General features: G+C 46.6%; 1 protein-coding gene across 1 annotated transcript; it reads right to left on the reverse strand.

Annotated features, from left to right (window-relative positions):
• Positions 1–693: 693 nt before the first annotated feature.
• ZNF197 (zinc finger protein 197) lies at positions 694–23,413 on the reverse strand. Its single transcript, XM_075555962.1, has 6 exons — positions 23,248–23,413; positions 19,437–19,908; positions 18,143–18,284; positions 17,819–17,910; positions 12,858–12,984; positions 694–7,590 (listed from the first exon to the last, which is right to left on the reverse strand). The coding sequence occupies exons 2-6, from the start codon at positions 19,833–19,835 to the stop codon at positions 5,303–5,305; spliced, it is 3,048 nt and encodes a 1,015-aa protein (XP_075412077.1). The 5' UTR covers positions 19,836–19,908; positions 23,248–23,413; the 3' UTR covers positions 694–5,302.

Consider the following 23,413-nt stretch of genomic DNA (forward strand, 5'->3'; position numbering starts at 1 on the left):
ATAGTAACAATTTATAAATTATCAAGGGTTCATGAGGAATGGGAGAGGAGGGAAATGAGGAGCTGATATTAAGGGCTCAAGTAGAAAGCAAATATTTTGAGGATGATGGCAACAAATGTACAAATGTGCTTGACACAATGGATGTATGTATGGTGATAAGAATTGTATGAGCCCCCAATAAAATGATTTAAAAAATAACTAGGAAGCATACTTTTCTCACTTCCATTCCTGATCACCGCCAATCAACACTGGTCTAATTTTTTAAAGTTTTATTAGCACCTCATCCACATGTCAAATCCACATGATTCAATCCTGTCCAGAAGAGTTGTACAGTTGTCACCATAGTCAATTCTGGAATATTTTTTCTCCTTATACTCGTTATTCATGTAATTATTTTTTTCTAATTGTGGCAAACATATACACAACGTTTTATAATTCCGAGACTTTTTTTAATCCCCTACCTGCCCCCCAACACTTCTTCTTGTATAATTCTGTGCCATTGATTACACTCAGTGTTGTACAACCATTATTGAAATCCTTTTCCAAATTATTCCCCAACCATTGCCATTAACTCACTGCCTCCTGAGGGACAACTCTTTCCCCTTCACCCATGGTAACTGTGGGTCAAGTTGGTTTTTTGGTCTAGTTTTATGAGAGTGAGAGAGAGAAATACAGTATTTGCCCTTAATAAGTGTCTTCAGTTTTGTTTTCAACTTTTTATTTTGACATTATAGATTCTCAGGAAGTTGCAAAAAATCAGTACAATTCCCAGAGGGCTCACATCTTACATCATTATAGTCCAACATCAAAGCCAGGATATTGAGTTATTTCATGTGTATGTTTTCATGACCATTTTTATCCCAATCAACTGTTCCATCACCACAAACCTCTCTGGTCTTACAGCTGTAGGTCCATCCCTAACCTCTGGCAACAACTCACTTGTTTTGCATCTCTCATTTTGTCCTAGGTGTAACAAACATAGCAGCAAGGGTGAGAATGGTACTGGACCAGCCAGTGGTTTTATTCTGTAGCACATTATGGGAACCAGCTCAAGGGCCTCTAATCATTTTGTCCTTCTGAGATTATTATATGAAGGGCCTTGAATGGTATGTGGCCATTTTAGAACACATTTAATTCAAAATAATTCCCTGGAAGGCCATTTGATTTGTTTCAGGTATTTCATGGTACAGATATATGTTTTAACCTGAGGACACTGGGTGGATTCAGGTTTGACTATTACAAATACAGGGGTTACATACATTCACATCCATGCTTTTATGTGCACATTAGTTCTGCCTGGGATAAATGTCCAGGAGTGTGATTTGGGGGGCATATAGTAGGTGCATGCTTGGTTTTATAAGGAAATGCCAAAATGTTTTCCATTATGACTCCACTGCTTGACATTCCCAGCAATGTATGAGAGACATTCCCTCACATCCTCATCAACATATTTTAATTTCAGCTACCCTGAGAGGCACAGAGTGGTTATTTCAGTTTTTCATTGGGGACTTCCTGATAGTGAATTATTCTGGACATCTTTTAATGGGCTTGTTTGCCATTTGTCCTTCCGATGGAATGTCTGTGCATGTCTCCCGCATTTTCTAAAAGGACTCATTTGCAAATTACGTGTTGAGTTCTTTACCTGACTGGGTACAAGTCTTGGGTCAGACATGTGACATATCACCTCTTGCTTGCTCGTGTTTTCTTCATCCTCTCACAGGATCTCACACTGAGCAATTCCATTGTGATGAGGTCCCGACCATGTTTTCCTTCCATGGGTTATGCTTTCGGGGTCATGTCTTGGAACTCTGAAATCTAAATCCTGGGGGGTTCTGCTGATGTCTGACAAGCAGTTGTCTAGTTTGATGTTCTACACTTACCCTTCTGAACGGGGCAGAGGTTTGATGTTGGTTTTGCCTGTGGCTATCCATCCAATTGCTCCAATCGTGTTTCCTGAAAAAGTCAGCTCCCCTTCGATGTCTCTGCTTCTGCACCTTTGTCACACACCAACTAGTCATCTGTATGGGTGCTTGGGGTGCTGAGAGTCCTATGGCTCTTCAGCATCTTTGGTAAATGACGCCCCTCATCTACATGCTGTGTGTTTTCTTACAGGGCATTGCATACACATACAGACGAGTATAATGAACTCCCAGGACCCTCACTCGGCTTCAGCGATTTTCTCTCCCTCTTGATTCTTTTTTAGAGTGCAGGGTCATTACTGATACAACACTCGGCAGGATGTCTGCTCTTGGGGGTCACGGATCTTGTTCGCCCAGCCCTATGCTTCCTATCAGGTGTGAGGAGCTGGATTACATTGAAACATTTGTCTGGCTTAGTGCCTCATGTAAAGAGGCACATTATACGGGCTGTTCTCATCTTCAAGATCGTTAAGTTTATCACTTGCCCAAGAGTAAGTGCCAGGTTTCCCCACGTTGAAGTACAACTCTCCTCTGTATCTATGAAAATGCACTTTCACAGAGAAGAGCTGGCATTGGACTCTTCACCAAGTGATCCAATAGAACCGCCCTGGTGGTTACGAACACGGCTGCACACGGCGGGATCAGCAGTTCAAAACCAGGGTGAACCAAACCCAACGCACTGCCCCAGAGCCAATGCTGACTCAGTGACCCTAGCTGGGTCTCCGAGACTGGGACTACTTCCAGGAGAAGCAAGCCCAGTCTCTCAAGGAGTGGCTGGTGGTGGTTTCAAACTGTCAACCATGGGGATTGTTGCCCAACTCAGAACCGTTACACCACAGGGCTCCTTCTATAGCGTGTCTCAGAATCCCACAGAAGCAGTTCTACCCTCTCCTGTAGGTACTGAGTTAGAATTCCCTCAACAGCAGTGAGCCTGAGGTGCTGTGCAGTCTGGGGGGGTACTTCCACAGCAAGGCGACCTGGAAGGGTTTCTGCGTGCCCCATAGCCTTCATGAGCCTGAGAACATGTGCCGTGTGCCCTGTATGGGGCTCACACCACATAGCTGCGGCTGGCCGCATTTAAGGCTGAAGGGGCTTTTTGTTGTATGCTGAGCAGGTGGCCAACAGTCTCCTCTGAATCTCATCTGTCCTCTGCACTGCCGTCATTCCCAAGGGCTATACAGAGCAATCCACTTAGTTACGATTCAGAGTCCCTTCCAAAGGGATGGTCTGCTTTCCTTCTGCCAAAGCCTTTTCTGAACTTAAACATGGGCATTGAGAGCACGCTGGAATCTGCCACTGACCCAACTCCCCTCAGTTGTTCTTTGGGGGTTACTCCTGTCTCTGTAGGATTCAGGGTTTGGTTCTTCCACAAGTCACTGCTACCCTTTCCCCTTGAGCTCCCCATGCCTATGCCAGCTTGAAATAAAGTGCTAACACCGCTGAGCTTTTCTCCTGGTAAAGCTTCTTCGTATTCATGACCTCTGAATGGCTCTGTGAGGTAGATGCTGTTAGTCCTGCTCAACAGACGAGAAACTCAAAGTCCCATGAAGTGAAGGGATTTGTTCAAGAAAAGTGGCAGAACCTAACTCAGACCCAGGCCTTAGGGCTTGAACCCACAGGTCCTTTGCAGCGTTCCCTCCTTTGTGCCTTTCCATCTAATGGGGCGCTTTGGGGTTAAAGTCGTGAAACTTGCAGGAAGCACAGCACGCAGGGCCGCTACCACTAGAAAACACAGTCCTCGATCGTAAGGTATTGAGTGTGGCTGCTGAACTGGAGTTTTGAAAACGACATATTGTTGCCAACTCAAGTTCAAGAACACATCTACAGATGTCCAAGGGCAGAGATGGAATACATGACTGGTTTGTAGCAGGTTCTTCAGTGCTGGCTGCCCTGGGCATATAATGCATTGGGTCCGTGTGAAAAGCTTAGGAAGTAAGTTAAGTGCTTGCGCAGAATATTATTTCGGAAGTTTTCTCGCCCAGACTCAATCCAGGAGCCTACAGTTCCTCACTCTGCCAAGTGGTCTCATCAGCAAGTGACAGTGTGTGAATTACTGTCCTCCCTGAGGCTCAGAAGCCTGATGGGGCAGGCTGGCTGCAGTTTCTTAGTTGTAGTCCTTTTAAGTCAAATAATGAGGGCAGGCTGTAAAACTGGGAATGACAGCGACAGGCAGCGTACCGTCAGGGGCTAGGTAAGGTCACGCATTTTCTCCATGAGCAAGGAAAGCAACATAGGTCGACCCTTCCATTGACACTCCAAATCTGTCAAGTTTTGAATCTGAAGGTTGAAAATTAGTATTCCTTGACATCACTGTTTTGTCAGGATATTTTTTTCTTAAAATAGCCCAATACTTCCCCCCCCCCCCCCGCAGAAAGACCAAGTAGATATATTCTGTGACTTCCTTAAATCTTATTAAAGATGTAATTTAAAACAATTATTCTTAGACTACTTGATTCGAGTTTGAGATACACCATGCTTCCTTTCATTCTACAAATGAGTCGCTTCTGAAATCCAGGGAGTCGCAATCATTCCAATATTCAGGTTTAATGAACAAAAAGGTACACCGATTTAACTTAAGATCTAGATTTTGACCTTACCTTATTTTGTTGCATTTTATTGACAACTGAGTGACATTACAAATGTACAAAGACCCATGTACTGAATTCTCACAACAACCCTGTGAGGTGGGGATGATGTCAACATGCAACTGAGACTTACTTACCAGTCCAACTTAAAACCATCACCTACCTCGTACGATAGTCAGGACCCAAACCTTGGTCTTTTGATTCCAAGACCTGTGCTCTTTTTAGATTGTCCACAAACAGCAGACCCTTGCTCACACAAGCCCAGGTCTTACAAGTGTGGACTGTATTAGCTATAGAGACTTCTGCAAACAGTCATGGAACCTTTGAAATGTGCAGCACTAGATACCTGTTTTCAGGACCAATGCCCGCTTTCTAATACAAAGATGTGTGTGTGTGTGCGCGCTTTCTAATACAAAGATGTATGTGTGTGTGTGTGCGCTTTCTAATACAAAGATGTATGTGTGTGTGCGTGTGTGCTTTCTAATACAAAGATGTGTGTGTGTGCGCTTTCTAATACAAAGATGTATGTGTGTGTGTGTGTATATCTTGCAAAGATATTTTTTGCTATCACTTATAACTGCAGTACATCTCATAAGACAGTACACTCAGTTTGTCTCAGTGTTAAGGGTCCTAACAGATGGTGTGACATTAGAGCTTTAACTAGAAAGTGGGTTGTGCTGCTATAGATTTGAAAACTTTCCCACCAGGAGCCATATACTGTTATTCCGTCAACAGTTACGTAGGTAGCAGAGATTCTATTTGATTTCAAACTCAATTTTCTGACTCTCCATCATGGACTCACTGATATTCTGTAACCAAAAGAATTCCTCCACGGTATGGATTTTGGGGTGGAAGGCTTGAAGCCAGAGAGAATTCTCTTTCAGACTCATCACACTCGTAGGGTTTCTCATCTGAATGAACCTTCTGATGAATGGTCAGGTTTTTTCTCTGCCTAAAAACCTTACTACAGTCATTGCACCCGTAAGGTTTCTCCCCCGTGTGGATCCTCTGGTGGCCAACTAGATTTCTCTTAGAAGTAAAGGACTTCCTGCACTTGTCACACTCGTAAGGTTTCTCCCCGGTGTGCATTCTCTGATGCACAACAAGGTTTTTGTTCTGACTGAAGTCTTTCCCACACTCGTTGCACTTGTACGGCTTCTCCCCGGTGTGGATCCGCTGATGGACCATCAGGTTTCTGCTGGAGGTGAGAACCTTTCTGCACACGTGGCATTCGTAGGTTTTTTCCCCACTGTGAATCCTCTGATGCTCTATGAGGTTCCTATTGTAAGTAAACCCTTTCCCGCACTCATGACACGCATAGGGCTTCTCCCCGGTGTGGATCCGCTGGTGGGCGACCAGGTTGGAGCGGTAGCTAAAGACCTTCCCACAGTCGCTGCATCTGTAAGACTTTTCCCTCGTGTGAATCCGCTGGTGCCCAACAAGGCTCTTCTTCAGGATGAAGCACTTGCCACACTCGGTGCACTCGTACGGCTTCTCCCCGCTATGGGTTCGCTTGTGCTCCACGAGGTTTCTATTCGAGCTGAAGGCTCGGCCACACTCACTGCATTCGAAGGGCTTTTCCCCGGTGTGGATTCTCCGGTGGACCAGCAGGCTGGAATTGTAACTGAAGGCCTTCCCGCAGTCCGCGCATTTGTACGCTTTCTCTTGGGTGTGGAGTTTCTGGTGGACCATAAAGCTTTTGCTCATGATGAAGGTCTTGCCGCACTCCCCACATTCATAGGGCTGCTCCCCGTTGTGGAGTCTCTCGTGGTCAAGGAGGTTTCTCCCGGAGCCAAAGACCTTGCCGCAGGCTTTACATTCAAAGAGGTTCTCACCTGTGTGGAACCTCTGGTGCAAGATGAGGCTCTTCTTCAGGATGAAAACCTTGCCGCACTCGTTACACTCGTAGGGCTTCTCCCCGTTGTGGAGCCTCTGATGGTCAAAGAGGTAAGCACTCTGGGTGAAGGCCTTGCCACACTGGCTGCATTTGTATGGTTTCTCTCGGCTGTGCAGCCTCTTATGCTCGGCGAGGTGTGACTGGGAGCTGAAGACCTTCCCGCACTTCTTACAGCCGAAGGTCTTCTTCTCGGTGTGAACTCGCTGGTGTAGGAGGAGGCTCTTACTCCGGATGAAAACTTTCCCACATTCTCTGCACTTGTACGGGTTCTCCGCACTGTGGAGTCGCTGGTGGTCAGCAAGGTACGTGGTCTGGGCAAAGGTTTTCCCACACTCGTCGCATTTATAGGGCTTCTCCCCAGAGTGAATCCTCTGGTGCAGAATGAGGCTCTTCTTCAGGATGAACGCTTTCTGACACTTGTTGCATTTATACGGCTCCTCCCCTCTGTGGAGTCTCTGGTGATCAACGAGGTAGGCGTTCTGAGAGAAAACTTTCCCACACTCGTGACATTTATAAGGCCTCTCTCCGGAGTGGCGCCTCAGATGGATAAGGAGCCCGGAATGCCGGTAGAAGCCCTTGCCACACTCCTTACACTTGTAAGGTTTCTCCCCGGTGTGGATTCTCTGATGGTTCAGAAGGTAAGCACTCTGAGAAAAAGCCTTCCCACATTCATTACATTTATAGGGTTTCTCACCAGAATGGTTCCGTAAGTGCATTAGAAGGCTTGAACGCTGAATAAAGCCTTTTCCACACTCCTTACACTGATAGGGCTTCTCACCCGTGTGGATCCTCCTGTGGTTTATCAGATGAGAGATCTTGTTGAAAAGTTTACAACATACATCACAGCTGTAAAACTTCTTTCCTTCCGTGCCTATTAAACTTTCAGAAAGAGCTGCACCCAGAGCCAAGCTTTCTTCTGATTCCTTCCACGTTGGAAGCCCTTTGTCTGGTGCCGGTCTTCTCTTCCTGTCGCGCTCACGTTGGGAGCCTGTCTTCACTGTGGCCGCCCTGTCCCCCATGGTGTCTTCCCACTGACTTGCCAGCACTTGCCAGTCCCACTCTTGCTCAGAGTCAACGGCCGTGGAAACACCGTGATGAAGTCTTTTAGCGGTTCCTCTAGGAGAGTCTGAGCGTGGAGAAACACCCGGCTGGGATGTCACCTCCTCACCCTCAGTCATGGTCTCCCATTCTGGTAAAAGGAATTGGAAACACAAATGTTACCGTGTTGTCTCCATGTTTGTAAGAATAAGATCTTCAAAAAAATTTTTCTTAAAAAGTAAGATCTTCAAACAACTTTAAAACATCCTAGGAGGGTACACTTTTATATGCAGTACAAAAGTAGACGTGTTTCATTAGAGGAAGATAACAAACAGCTCAGAATTACACTGACAGTCTCTGGTACATACATTATCAGAGCTCACGATCTGTCTTCAGGGAGCCGACAGAAACATACCAATGCTACTGAGAAAACAGATGCAAGAAAGGGTCAGGAGAGAAACATGGAATCTACGAGGGGGAATTACACTGGGTAGAACAGAACTTTTTAGTACGCATTTTTCCCTCTAGGCGAGCATCGAGCAACTCGCTCTGAGTCAGTGCACCAAGTGGCGTCACCTAGGAAGATTCTCTGGTCACGATGAATTTCTTTGTGAAAGCAGTTTCACCAAACCTCATTCTTGGCGATGGCCGGTTTAAACGAACAGCATGCAGCTGTGAAACTGTTTCCTGCTTGGGAAAAATGCCGCAGAAACTGTTATGTTGAACACACTTACAAGGAGAGCCTATGGGAAAAACCCTAGTAAACAAGAGTTTTTCTCATTTTAAAACGGTGAAATGTCGATTGATAACAAACCTCATTCTGGACATTCACCAACTTCTAGAATGGACGAAAATGTCAACTCGTAGTGCATTTGGAGTTCATTCTACCAGGTCAGACTGTCAATCAAGCTTTCTCATGAGAGGTCTGGAAAAGGCCTGATTTGTGGCAGACAGGAGACTGACTGATTTTGTCACCACAACAATGCACCCTTCAGGCAGCCATCTCAGTGTGCCAGTTGTTGGCACAAACAGCAGGCCTCTCTTGCACCACGCACCTGACTCACCTGACTTCGCTCCATGGGGCTTTTTTGTTTCCATGAATAAAGAGGAACATGAAAGAACAGCAATTTGATGACATAGAAGAAAAAAATGAGGGAGGTGCCAGCCATCCAAACAGACAAATTTGAAAAATGTTTCCAAGAATGGAATCGCAGATTTGACAAATGTATTAAGTGTAATAGAGAGTACTTTGAAGGTGATAAGGTTGTTTTGTGGGAAAAAAAATTAAATACATAGCTTTGAGGAAAAAAAATTCCTGGTTTTTTTGGATACCTCCTCGTATGTCTGTGGTTAAGATCTGAGGATGAGGGAGTTAGATGGAAGTGGAAGAACCACTTGGTTTAACAAGACTTCTTTCCTCTTTTCTCCGTGCTGGAAAATTAAAAGCCTAATGGAGATAATACATACCTTAGGACTGAAAGGCAACTGCTAATATTTGAAGAGTCAAGTGCATGAGTACTTTTTAATTAATTGGAAGCAATTGTCCTGTAGGAGAAAAAAAATCCATCAAGAAGAAGCTTAATTTGGGAGGGGTGTAAAGGGGAGCTGATATCAAGGAGTTCGAGAAGGAAGAGGATGTTTTGCAACTGACTGGCAGCGATGGCTTGATGTGACTGAGCTCTGGAATGATGTGGTATCTGTAATAGCTCCCAGCTCAGCAGTGAGGCAGCTCTTTGCCCTGTTTGAATGGAGAAGCCGGACGGTGAGGTTGCGTTAGTCCATCTCAGGGGCCTTCTGCTCTACCATGTTCAAACAGCTTTTCAAGAGTTGACTTTCTAAAAACATTTCAAAAATTTAACTGTAAAATGCCTGGATAAAAATTAAAAACAAATGTAAAAGTATCTTATATTTGAGTATCAATGTTGAGAAAAGGCAGAAGAAAGGAGTGAAGTTATTTTTATTTCATTTATAAACTTCTTTCAGGTCACAAGAAGGTAGAGATGGACAATACCCAATGAATATTAACTTCAACCATAGGCAATTTTTGGTTAGGCTTTAATATTTGGAGACTCTGGTAAACTGCTAATCACACTACCCTACTCCACTTCCACATGGCTGCAGGGACTGGGAGGTTTCGTAGGCCCATTCCTTAGTGAAATCTAGTTTCTCTGTCCATAGTGATTAGATCAAGGAGTGTCCTCTGGACTCAAACAGGCCATCGGTGTCCCTCGATGACAGATGACACATAGATGCTGTTAGAAAAGAGCTCTCCTCCGTCATATAACAAAGCACTCGCTAAATAAGTCAACGTGCCTGATACACCCACTCCTCACTTATCAACATGACCAGGCGACTATGTGAAAATCAGTGGCGATGAGGATGATGGCCTCAGCACACAACATGCAGGATGACTACAGCATTACCTGACTGCCAAAGCACTGAGCAGCACGACCCAGCCAAGCCGACACATAGCCTCTGCTGTCAGAGTCATCGTTCCTCTTGCATCTGTTACCTTCAGACACACATTAATGCACAAAATAGTCCGATGGCTCCTACAGGAGAGAGCACTAGTGACGAGCACAGCTTGGTTTTCTGACATCACTTCTTATCAGCACGTGGTTGCCCATGAATCTAGCACGGCTGGTCTACTTGCAGTCATCCAAAGAAGTCATGATTTCGCTCTGCTCTCTGCCTGACTGCACTTACCCTTCCAAACTCCATACAGACCCTCTACCACTATCTTTAAAGCTCAAAACTCACCCCTCTGGAAACTGCTCCCAGTCTTACAGAAACAATAGCTTATAAAGGAAGAAATCTACAAACAATTGTGTGACAATGAATTAAACAACTGAGACAAAATGGGCAAATTCCTAGGGAGATATAACAACTACCCCCTAAAAAAGAAACCCCCAAACTAAAAAAATCCCTCACTATCACTACATCAATGCTGACTCCCAGAGACCCTTACAGGACAGGGTAGAACTGTCCCTGTGAGTTTCCGAGGCACTAACTCTTTACGGGACTAGAAAGACATCTTTTTCTGAGGAATAGCTAGTGGATTAGAACTGCTGACCTTATAGTAAGCAGTCAAACGTGTAACCACTAACCTCTAAAAATCAGTAGCACATCTGAATCGACCTATACCAAGTAGAGCTTGAGGTGTAGTGCTAAAGCAAAACAAAACAAGATGAAACCTATCCATACAGAAAAGTCGATGGGCAATTACTTCACTGGTGAATTCTACCAAACATTTAAAGAATGAATACCAGTTCTTTACAAATTCTTCCCAAAATAAGAGGTGTCATGTATCTCAAAAATAAATTCTATGCAGTCAGTATTAAAACAGCAAAAACACTAAAAAATAAAACTACAATCGAGTAAGTTTATGAATAGATATAAAAATTCTCAATAAAATATTATCAAGGCAGACCCAGCAACATAAGTAAATGATCATGCAACATTAACCGAGTGGGAGATCATCCGGAACAATCTAACACCCATGAATAGAATGCGCCATATCAATAGAGAAAAACACACGACTATCTCAATAGAAACAAAGCAAGCAGTCCACAAAACCCAACATTCATGATAAAAACATTCAAAAAATAGAAGACATGGAAATTCCTCAACCTGATAATGGACACCTACAGAAAATTAGTTGTTGACATCATACTTAATGGGAAACCACTACATGCATCCGTCTCGGAGGGCCAACCGGAAAAGGACATCTGCGCTCCCAGCTCTATTCAATGATGCTGGAGGGTCAATTCCAAGTCATAACCCCCTATACGATAAGGTAACTGGCCACAAAGGATTTCCTGCGATGTTTGTTCCCACGGACTCCCTGGTGGGCTCGAAGCCCAGACTGACTGGTGGGTTATCAAGTGCTGAACCTCCACATTTCCTCACTAGGGTTTCAGCCAGGGCCCCCAGGCAGGAGCAATGGACTGAACCATCAAGAATGGAGAGAAAAATGATCCATGCTCGCTCATAAAATTATCTTGATGATAGCAAAGCCTAGTGAAGCCACTAAAAAAATCGCAGAAGTAACAAAGTTCAGCAAGATGTAGGCTATAAGATAAAGTCACAAAACCAGCGGCATTTCTTCACACTGGCTGGTACAAGCAGTCTGTGATCAAAAGCACCAAGGAAACTTCATCCTAAGATGTCCTCTGAACTGGGACCAGAAGGCACACCTGGAGGTCACCTTTCAGCCAAAGTATAGAATAATCAGTGTCAATGACATGACACCAAATGCTCAACCTTTACCCAACAGTAGAGATGCGAAGGCAAGGAGGAGCAGGGAGTTAGACCAAAGGAGACAGAACAAACAGAACAGACACACCGAGAATGCAGACACATCGAAGCAAACAACTGTAAACAAAGTCATGGAACAATTTGTACAAAACCTGTTGAACAGGACCTGAATTTACTCTGTAAACTCTTATCTAAAACACAGTCAGCTATAAAATATAACAATTTTAAAATAAACCCTGCATGGCAAACAAGACAATAAAAAGCTAATGCTGAAAGTTAAAAAATGGGGAAAATACACGCAAAGTCTGAAAGAGTATTATATAAAAGAAACTAAGTTCCTTGCTCAAGAATTGTAGACATTTTATAAATGGAAGAAAAATGACCAATAAACATGTAAAAAGATTTCAACTGAGCTAATAATCAAATTAACGAAAACACACACACAGACACGGGATTACTCAACACCCTTTACAAGGGCAAACACACCATGGCAGTGGCTGGGGGATTTGAACTACTGGCCTGGCTAATTGCTTCACCAATGAGGGGGGAGCAAAAGGAGCAAGGTAGTGCTCTACAGGTAAAGGGAGAAGACAGTGAGCATTGGGCAGCATTGTTGGCATTAGGGGCCCTAGGACCATTCAAATGCTTAGCCTAGTAACTCTACTGCTAAAGAATAAGCCTCGGCGCAGAGGTGCTTACCATCACAATAAGGAAACCACGGACTGAATTACGGTACACACCACACAGCATTCTACAGACACGACAACGGGGCACACAGCAGCCCTGGGTGGCCGAGTTGGTTCCATGCTGGCCTGCTAACTGAAGGCCTGCAGATGGAACCCAAGATCCTCAGGGCGAGGAAGGAGAGGCGGTCTGCTCCTGGAACGATTGACAGCCTCTACAGGAATGGGGTTTTTTGAGGGAAGGAGAAAATACAGGAAAGTAGGCTATACACACACACACGAAACAAACACATAAAAAAAGTTTGACTCAAAATGTCAAATGTTGATAGTAGCTGTTGGAAATAGTAACACTGAGAAAATGGTTTTCTTCTGATTGTCTTTTTTTCCCAACATAAATACACATTACCATGATAGTCTGAAAACCAATAAGCAAAGATCAATAAGATAAAAATTAGTGCTATGGGAAAGGGGTGCTTACCTAGTGAGGTCACATTTCCATAATTCTCCAGCATCACATCCCAGTACAAGGCCCTCTGAATCGGGCCCAGACAGGCCCATTCCTCGGAAGTGAAGCAGACAGAGACCTCTTCAAACATCACCAGTTCCTGAAACGACAGGTGTGTGGGAGCTACCCAGGCTCAGGAGCTCTCCTACTGAAAGGACCCTTTTGCTAACGGGAAGGAACTTTGTGAGGCAGGAAGTGGGGAAGGGATGCCAAGCAGAGGTAAGGAGTCCTCCAGGGTACTAATGTCTAAAACCGACAAAAGCTTCTACATGTGGAATAAGAAGAACTTGCTAAGGGAACAGCCAGACTTGTTCATCCAAGGAGACAGTGTGCGGCCTGGAATTCTGGTGCTGATTAACGATGCTGACTGGGAGCTGCTGGGTGAGCTGGACTACCAGCTTCAGGACCAGGACAGTGTCCTCTTCATATCCACACTGCATGGAGGCTAAGGGCCCCTCCCTGCGCCTGGGTACCGGAAGAGTGGGGAGAACAGAGCCATCACATGGACCCTTGGGCCCTACTTCCACATCCCCCTGCCCCACTTGGCTGCGTTCTTCCCTGCTCTATCCCCTGAGCTCCCTCCAGGCAGGGAAAAGAGGCCAGGTGCTAAAAACAGGTCTTTCACATGCACATGAGCAGGGCAGGCAGGCAGGGAAGCAGGTCGGGACAGAACCCAGCTCCCTCTCCCAGCAACTGAAGCACTGGCAGAAGACCCTCTCGTCTTCAAGATCAGAGGAGTCTCTACCTCAGTTTCCCTGTCCAGACCTCAGAGGGCTCTGCTTGTCCCCCACTAATATCATTATGGAACCCCAGCTGGGGTCCCTTATTCAGTGTTGACACCCCCACCCCCACCCAGCAGCTGCTCTTCCACCCACACCCCTCTTCCTGCTCCCCCCCAACGACCCCTAGCCCTTGCCCCTGGCTGGCCTCACCCAACACAGGGCACCAGATGGGCTCCCAAGAACCTTCCCCCAGCCAAAGGCTGCCTGCCACTCATCCTGCCGGTTGGTGAGGAGGAGGAAGGAGTCGTTTGAACTTTGGACCAGCACATGGAGGACTGGAGGGGTCAGTGTGCCTCAGTTTCCTTTTCAACCACAGTGTGGACATTTATAGTCATAAACTAGCCCATTTAGACGTTGGGGAGATGTCCAATGGCCCAAATGTAGACTACCTCCCTTTGCACTCATTGCTGAAATTGGAGAAATGTGGGGCCTCAGTGCTGGCAACAGCTGGTCTTGAGCAAATAAAAGATTAGGTTGTTGACTAGCCTTGGTTAGAGAGTCTTCCCTAGAAACAGGGTGGCCACCCTCTCATTCCCAGCCCTGATCTCTGGTCCAGCCTCTCTGGCTTCAGCTTGGGCTTGCACCCCAGACTGTCTAGGAGGGGCTGGTCTGTGCTGACCAGCCTGGGACCCAGGATGCTGCTCTATCCTGCTGGCTTGAGACCAACTGCAGTCAACAGCCCAGGACCCAGAAAGAGGGAAACACGGATGAGCTGCTGAACTCCCCTTCCCATGACCTGAAGAGAAAAGACTTTGTTTGCTGAAGAGAGATCTCAACATAACAATCATAATAAAATAACATTACATCATACCCCCCCCAAAAAAAGATATGTATTATTCTGCAAGCCTGTGACAATCATTCTGGTGCATTTGGTTTTTGTCCACATTAGAGCATATCTCAGAGATGCTAGGGGGGGCACGGATCACACTCTTGGGGTTGCGATACAAGTTTTTCTATTTTTCAGTAAATGAAACCCAAGAATAATGAACCCATAGGGACAGCAAGTAGAACAAAGGGGTGGGGTGTGTGTGTGCGGGGATTGCGATAAAAGGGAGATGATGTTAAGGTACCCAGGGAGAAATCGGATGTTTGGAAACCGATTATGAAAGCAATGGTACAATGTCTACTTGATGAGAATGAATGATGCAATGACATATCGTATGGGTTAATTCCAAAATAATGATAAATTGAAAGAAAAAACAAACAACCATAAATCCAAGTATAGGTTTGGGGCTCTGTGTTGGACAGGGTTCTCTAGAGAGACAAACCAGATTGCAAGGAATTATATATAAATATATTTATAAAGATAGATATATAATACAAGAAATGAACCCTTAAATTATATACAGATAGATGATACAAGAAATTAACAGTTAAATTATAAAGCAGTGAGACACTAGCAGTTCTTTAAGGCTTGAGAACTGCCAGGTGCCAGTCCCCTTCTGTAGAGAGTTGGGCTATATGTACCCAGGCAGCAAACAGCAAGGCAGGTCCCCAACTGTCACCAACTGTCGGTCCCCAGCTCGAGACGAACATTCCAATCATGTGGGATTAAAGGGACCTCAACTTGCAGCGACACAGTCCACAGGCTAGGCATCCCACAGGTAGTGTACCCCTTTAAACTGAGGCACAGAACAAGCAAGGCAAGGCACACCGAGCCATTTATCTCTCTGCCCTTCAATTAATCCTACTCGTGTTTATCGGCCAGGCTGGCACAATAAACTATCGCAGGCTCACACTAAATCCCAGCGCCAACTAAAGAGCAATTAGCTCTTACATCATGGCCCTGCTCAGTACTCGCCTCCAGGAAGGGACCACAGAGGAGACAGGTGTGCTATAGGGAAATGCAGCAGAGATTAGATGGTGCCCGGCTATCAGATAAAATAGTGTCTGGAGTCCTAAAGTCTTGTCTCCAAACAAACAGCCATCTAAGCGAGATGTCAACTAAGTCCACATGGAAAAGCACAGCATCATCAGTCACCGAAGGGTTGTAAAGCATATAACCCGAGTCGAAGGGAGGATGAGTGTCAGAGACTGCAGTCTGGGAGTCCGCTGTGCAGGAGGCTATCGACGACAGTGCGAGCCCACATTCATTGGTGGAGCTAGACAGGAAAGAGGCCTCTGGTGAACTCCCTGAAGTGCATTGGAGCGTTGAGTGCAGAAGGTCAAAGGCATAGAGTGACTTGAATAGTTACAACTTGCCAGTAGTTTCCCCCAAGGATGTGTGCTGGGTCTAACCTGGTTTCCAAAATCCTTTGTAGTTTGGGGTTCTATTGCTATGTTTGGCTTTTGGTTGTACATATTAGGGAGTATATCAGGAGTGTTATGTCATTGGGGGTCACCCTCTTGAAGTTGCAATATGTGTTTTTTCGGTTTTGGGTGTATGAAACCAGTACCTATAAACCTACAGAGTCAGCAAGTGGAATAGGGGTTTGGGCGGAGGGGGCACAGAGGGAGGGGCGGGGTGAACCTGTGATGGCGTCAAGGCGTCCACACAGTAACAGAATGTTTGGGAACTGATTGTGGAAGCAAATGCACAATTCTCCTGGATGGGACTGAACTACGGAATGGTGTAGTAAAACCACAATCAATTCAAAAAGAGGAAGCTGAAGGCTTCAACAAGATGAAAATGAATAAGCCACTTAGGAAGTGGGCAGAGGGCGCAGGGGCAGTTCATCAAAGGGGAAACTCAGGCTGCCAACAGAATACGAAGGAGAGTATGGAATCATTAGCGATCAAAGCAATGAGGAGCTACCTCCTCACCCAGACTGATAGTAGCACTCAAAAGAGAAAGAGCAGCACCGGCTGGAGAGGTGCAGTGGGACTGGACGCCTCCCACGCCGCCCTGCAGTCCCGCCACTGTGGAAAGCAGTCTGGTGCCTCTACGAACACTGGGAATGGAAATGTCATTGGCTCCAGCAATGGAGCTACTTGGCACATACCCTCCAGAAATAAAGAACACAGGATACACAGGCATATGCACATGCATGGTCACTGCAGTACTACTCACAATGGCAAGAAGATAGAAACAACTTAAATGCCAATCGGTGGAAGAAGGGGTAAACAAACTTTGGCATATAAAGCAAAAAAAAACAACTTCCTACCGTCGAGTGATGCCGACTCACAGCAAACCTATAGGGCAGGGTGGGAAAGCCCCATGGGTTTCCAAGACCGTAACTCTCCTTGTTTCAATTGGTTTATTTTTAAGCTCTACCAACATAGAGTTCACATATGCATTTCAATAGTTCCATCACATTCATACCAGTCGCTAAATCACCACAATAAATTCCAGTACATTTCTTCCTTATTGCATTTGTGAGCTCCCTGTTTCCTGGCAACCTTTCCTGTCTATCCCTTTGGATCTAATAATCCAGTTGTAAGACTGGAACTCTTAACGGGAGTAGAAAGTCCCATCTTTTTCCTACAGGGCAGCTGGTGGTTTCAAACTGCTGACCTTGCAGTTAGCGGCCCAATAGTACACATCATTGAAGAATAATGATGAAACTCTGAAACATTTCATGACGTGGGTGGATTTGGAGGACATTGTGCCGAGTGAAGTGAGTCACAACGAAACTCAGACCTTGGTGGTTAGCAGGGAGAGGTAGGAGAGAAGAGCAAGCATGGCTTAGGGACACACAGGTGTCCCCAGGGTGAAGGGAAGATATTACACTGTAAGAAAGAGTTAGGGGAAAAGCAGGCGGGAGGGCTGGGTTAATAAGACCAGCAATGTAAAGGTCTGAGAAGTTAAGTTGCTGAATGTAAGAACAATGATCTGATATCTAAACACCCCACCAAATTCACAAAAGGTTTGAAAAAGGAACTAAAAATAAGAAATGAGTCCCCACGTAGTCTGTCATCCAGCAGCACAGACCTTGTGTACGAGCTGGCACCACCAGGACTCTGAAGCACTCGGTGCAAGAGGACACGGGACCACTGGGAAGTCCAGAGAGGGCTAAACCCACTGCCACAGAGTCAATGCCGACTCAGCGAGCCCGTAGGGAAGGGTACAACTTCCCGTGGGAGTAGAAAGTTTCATCTTTCTCCCGAGGAGTGGCTGGTGGTTTTAAGTGCTGACCTTCTGGTCAGCAGGACAGCTCGTAAGCACTCTGCCCCCAGGGCTCCGTCAGGAAGAGACGAGGACACAGACCTTACCTGGGGCTGGGCTGTGAGGAGCATGAGGGCCATTAACTGATTTCTTGGGTTCTCTTCCTGGGAACGGGCAGACGCTTCGGCGGCAAGAGGCTCTAAGGAAGGAGAACAGCTGCATGTCAGGTGACTCCGCCCTGCTCACCGCCACAAGCCCCTTAGCTCCTACACGCAAGTCACATATTTACGAGGGACTCCGAGTGAAGGGCCAGAGCAACTCAATGAACAGCAAGAACCAGCGGTCAAGGGGCAGAGAGACCCGGAAAAGGGCCACCTGGGAGCAGGGGTGTGTCCTAAGAAAGTCCAAAGCCAGGGCCACTGAGTAAGTACCATGTTGAAGATCCTGGGGGTTAAACACCACCGGGTCACTCAGAGGACTCGGGCACGCTCCCCCTGATCGGTGACAGCCAGCCTGTGCAGGAGGAAGTGGTGTTCCTGAAGAGCTTCTCCCCTCCTGCGTAAGGACCGGAACCTGGACACAAGACAAAATAAGCTGGCTCTTCTGGTACCTCCAGAAAACGGACTCACCTAACCACCTCGGACCTCCTTCTACCCACAGTGCAGAACTGTGAGATCGGAGCTACCCACCTCCAGTGGGGGCATCACAGCAGCAGTAAAGCTTTGCCCTGAGCACAATGGAGCTGCCATTATGCCCTATGGCACGGGTGACCTTACCCAGAGGACAGTGGACAGAACAGTGGGGACAGAGCCAGACCTGGGGGTGAGTTAAGGAGGGAATGGGAAGTAACGAGCAGTAATTAAGAGCATGGATTTTAGAGTCAGACCTGGGTTCAAGCCCAACTCTTTCATCGATTTTCCCCGTTAAGGAGCCCATCCTGCCCCAGTAGAACCAACACTGGACCAGGAGTTTACACACTTTGCTTGCTGCACGTTACCTGTCTGACCAACCTGAAGTAATTCGTTCACCTCTTCCTGCCTGTTTTCTAACCCTCAACGGAGGAAGAGGTTGGCTCTTTAAAATACTTCATTCTTACGATTAAAGCAAGCAAATACACCCATCCTTGGTACCACTCCCAAGTGTAAGTTACGGGTCAAATTTTATCTATAGATGGGTTTCTAGCGAGCCTACACATTGGCAGAGAGGGATCTTTCTCCAATACCAGAGGCTATCTTAAGATTCCCACGTAATGGTCAAGGATATGAAATTGTTTCAGATTCAAACATTTCAACATTCAATCCCCTGGCTCCCAGGATCTCCAGCAAGGGCACCCGGCCACAAGGTGAGGTCTTAGCAGACCTGGGCTGACATCACCATTCCAAATGGGCTTACACAGCAATACAAAGGCTTCTATTTAGGGAACACTATAAACATCGTGCTCTTCCCGTTCCGGGCCAGCCTCTGCAGTAGAGAGCATCACTCAGGGGAATGGACATCGCTGAGGCGATGTCTTTTTGCTGATTTTGAGTTGGGTCCAAAGACTCTCATCATAAATCTATTCTCTGCAGATACTCTAGGGTCCCAATGGCTCATGCGCCAACTTTAATTAGCATTGGGCTTGCTAATGTGATATTGTTTTTTTAAAAAATCCACAAGATCACTCTTCAGACCAGCCTGTTGTCTCCTTGCCTCTGTCCCAGGTGGACCCCCACCCCCACTTCTTACTTTTAGTACTGGTCCATCAAGATCCCTCTGCAGTTCCTCTACAAGGGCCACGGCCTCCTCCCCACTGCCGGGCCGATGCAGCTGCACCCAGGTGCGGAGCTCCCCGGGCAGGATGCTCAGGAACTGCTCCAGCACCAGGAGCTCCAGGATCTGGGCCTTGGTGCGCGCTTCTGGCCTCAGCCATCTGCGGCAGAGATCCCGGAGACGGCTCAGAGCCTCCTGGGGCCCAGACGTCTCGTGGTACCGGAGCTGTCTAAAGTGTAAGTGGGAGGTCTCCCACACAGAGCAGCTGTTCCCTGGGAGGCCGGCACCCCACTTGCAGACGTCATCCTTCCCTTTCACAAGGGTCTCCTGTCTCGGAGCATTGTGGGTCCAGTTCTCTCTTGTCATTGTTGTCATTCCAAAGAAGTCTCCTTCCTCTCTGGGCCAACCTCACTCCTTGACTCCTTCTTTATCGTATGGGCAGCAGCATCTACAAGAGCTCAAGAAATCATGGCTAAAATTAGCCCAGAGAAATAGTCAAGCTCTCCCAGACCTCACTCAGCTCTCAGTCATCAGCATGAGGTGAGCATGTTCAACTGACTACACTGCTGCTTTGGCTGTTAGCGGCCCATGAATAACCGCTAGGCCACCAAGGCTCCCGCTACACTGCTGGGTTTAAGTACTACAGTGATCAAGCTTCAAGTAGTCCCCCGTTGGTAGACATCCTCACTGTCCCACTATTACAAGTGAGGCCAGAGTGACTGCCCTTGCTAGCGTATTGGTTACATCACTGCTGATTTCTTTGGTATTAACTCCAAGAAGAAAGATAGTTGGGCTGAAGGGCATAGCTATTTTTAAACGTTGCTGATTATAAAAGTTCTGTTCCCAACAGCAACAGATGACAACACCCTCAAGTTGACATCAGACACGGGCCCTTTCTAAGATTGCTTATAACCTAGCAGAAAAAAAAACCACCACTTAAATAGAACGCGGAATAGGAGAATGAGCGAGCACAGAATGGATGAGGAAAAAAGGTGACCTGGATTGAGCTTTAAGAGAAAAACCAAACGATCATTGGAGTGTCAGCAACACTGCTCCAGGAAGAAAAGGGATTTTGAAAGAGCCAAGGAGGACAGGACTCTGATAGTAAGTAAAAGCTTTACTATCAGAGGATATGGTAAACTTGATCAGGGTGGCTGAAACCTGATGTAATATGATATTTGGTCAGTTGACCTCCCCCTTGACTCAATCTGAATTTGCACTAGGCTCAAGTATTTCTTGCTTATTTCATGGCAGAAATTTCTACTCTGGCTTTTAAAATATTGATGGTGGTCTTTTCTTTCTTTTTATCTTTATATTGTTGTTATTTTCTTCATGCCATTTTGTTTTTTATTGTTTCTGTTGGGTTTCCCAGTTTCAGAAGCAGAGGAGTGGCTGCAGAGACAATAGCAGATGCGTGGTTTAGGAGGGATGGTGGGCAGGTGGGTCGGGAAGGGCAAAGGGATTTCAGCAGGAAACAATGAATGGGGAAGGCAGGAGGGAGCATAAGAACTGATTGTGATGATGTGTGCACAACTTTTAAAAAAGCAATTTAATTATGGAAGTTATGATATTTGAATACTCTATCAAGAACACTAACAAAAAAAACAAAGAAACCAAACATGACAAATGGTGGCCATAGGTGAAGGAGGAAGATCTGCTGCTGAGGGGGCATTCAGTTTATTCTAATGGTGGTGGAATAATTTGGAAAAGGATATCAATAATGGTTGTACAAAACAGAGTATAGTCAATGGCAATGAATTATACATAGTAGTTGTTGAATTGGAGAGTGTCTCATTGTGTATATTTTTGCCACAATTAGAAAAAAAATAATTACATGGATCACAACGAGTACAAGGAAGAATATATTCTAGCACTGAAGTTGATGACAATTGTACAACTCTTCTTAATACGACTGAATCATTGAATGATATGACATGTGGATGAAGGGCCAATGAAACAGAAGAAGAATTGTGCTTTGCACACAGAGGAAGGAAGGAAACATTGGAGGCAAGGCTATAGCAGGAGGATCTAAAAACCCAACTCACAAGCATCAATTTATCGATTCTGATTCAGAGAGAACCTCTGGGGTCAGTGTGTGGAGAGGTCAAAAGAATCAGAACAAGGAGAGCAGTCTCCTCCTCTAAGCAAGGAGCAACTATTTAAAGAGTTTTCACTTTCCATTTTCCCTTGTTTTCTACTTGTTGGGTTGTGTTTTTTTTAACCAGTAATCAATTCACTTTGTTCAAAAATCCAAAATTATAATACAGATTGTGTTAAGTTTTCCTCTCCTTTAGTTTCTTATGTTCAGATCTGAACATTGTAGACAATATGTACAAATGTTAGTTGAGAGTTCACTTTTCCCACAAAAGGTAGAAGACCACGAATAACGTGTGGCACCTTTCTCAATACACCTTAGAGATCTTTCATGCCAGTACTTAAAAGGAATGGCCTCTCCTACCTTCTTATGGCTATAGGGTATTGCTGTACAGCTGTGCCATCGGAGATTAACTGATCCACTGCTGTACTGATAGAGAAAGGGGCCCTGGAGGTAAAGGGGGTTATGAATTGGGCTGCCAAGTTCAAGGTGCTCTGCAGGAGAAAGGTGAGGCTTTCTTCGTGAGATAGTCTGGTCAACCCCCAGAGGCAGTTCAACATTATCCTATGAGGCTGTGAGGGAACTTAGACTCAGTCGCAGCAAGTGCTGAAGCAGGAGGTCCCTGGGTGGTGCACGGGTTTGCAGCAAGCTACTGACCCAAAGGTTGGCATTTCAAACCCACCCAAAGGTGCCATGGAAGAAAGGTCTGGAGACCTGCTTTCATAAAGACACCCCCTCCCACTCCCAAAGCCCGCTGCTATCAAGCTTCCGTGTTACAAGCAGTGTGTGCTTCTTTATGGCTAACCTACAGAGAGGGCTGGCAAACAACTTCCATAAGGGTCACAGTCAAGAAAACCCAATGAAGATGGTCTGTTGTGGACACACACACACACACACACACACACACGTGTCCCGAGTGGGTGTCGCCCCAACTGGCAACAGGTTTGATTCTGGTCCAGAGCTCAGAGTGCCTGGGGGGTGAATGGTGTACAAACGGGTTGGCTGCTGAGCGTGTCCTGATTATTCTGATTAAGGTTTCCAATCAAGGAGGCTGGGCCAGGATTCCCAGGGGTTTGGCACTCTGGAGAACCGCGCCCAAGGTAGTGCTCTACTTCTGAAAACCCTACCGGGCACGACTCTAACCGGCTCGCGGTGGCTGTGACACAGTCATTGTGACGGCTCTCAAACGGTTTCCAAATGCAAACCGGGCCTTTATTCTGAGTGTATGGTCTTACTACTGGTCTTGGGCGTTCAAGTCCTCTGTGGTGGTATCAGTTGCCTGGGTGGTGTACGTTCATTAGCTTGCTAATATTAAAGATGGCAACTGGGCCCTCCTTAAAAAACAAAAAAACCGTCTGGAGCCCCTACTCTGGCGATGTCTCTCGAGCCGTTACTTAGCAGCGGACTCAAAAGAAGACGGAGCAGCAAGGGGGCCAGAGCTGAGGAACCGGCTCCGGAAGCAGCAGAACTCAACGCGGCAAAACAAAACAAACAGATCTTCTCGGCCCCAGCGCGAGAGACGCGCCGACCCCGAGGAGCTGCTGTCGTCCGCCGGCCGCGGCCTCGCGGTCACGGCCGGCCCCCGGGAGGGCACCGCCGCCCCGGGCTCAGCGCCGGGATGCTGGGCGCTCGCGAGCCCGGCCGCCCGCCGAGGACCGCCCGCCTCCCCCGCCCCGAGCTCGGCCCGCTCACCCGGAGCTCCCGCGGCGCCTCCGGCCCAGAGGAACGTGGCCTTGGCAGCCAACCCCCAGGAGAGGACACAGGAGTCGCGGTAGGGGCTGAGAGGTGTCGGCAGCCCGGCCCCAGAATCAAGGCCGAGCTGTGGTTACCGCTACTTCCGGCCGCTCAGTCCCTTCCT

Source organism: Tenrec ecaudatus, chromosome 8 (assembly GCF_050624435.1).
Source record: "Tenrec ecaudatus isolate mTenEca1 chromosome 8, mTenEca1.hap1, whole genome shotgun sequence".
NCBI lineage: Eukaryota > Metazoa > Chordata > Mammalia > Afrosoricida > Tenrecidae > Tenrec > Tenrec ecaudatus.

Excerpts from the sequence above, each read along its gene's own strand:
- ZNF197 (XM_075555962.1), bottom strand. The coding sequence starts at position 19,835 with ATGACAACAATGACAAGAGAGAACTGGACCCACAATGCTCCGAGACAG. Across the intron at positions 17,911-18,142 it reads CCCCCAGGATCTTCAACATG|AGCCTCTTGCCGCCGAAGCG; the intron begins GTACTTACTCAG and ends CTCCTTCCTTAG. Across the intron at positions 7,591-12,857 it reads TGGAAATGTGACCTCACTAG|AATGGGAGACCATGACTGAG; the intron begins GTAAGCACCCCT and ends TCCTTTTACCAG.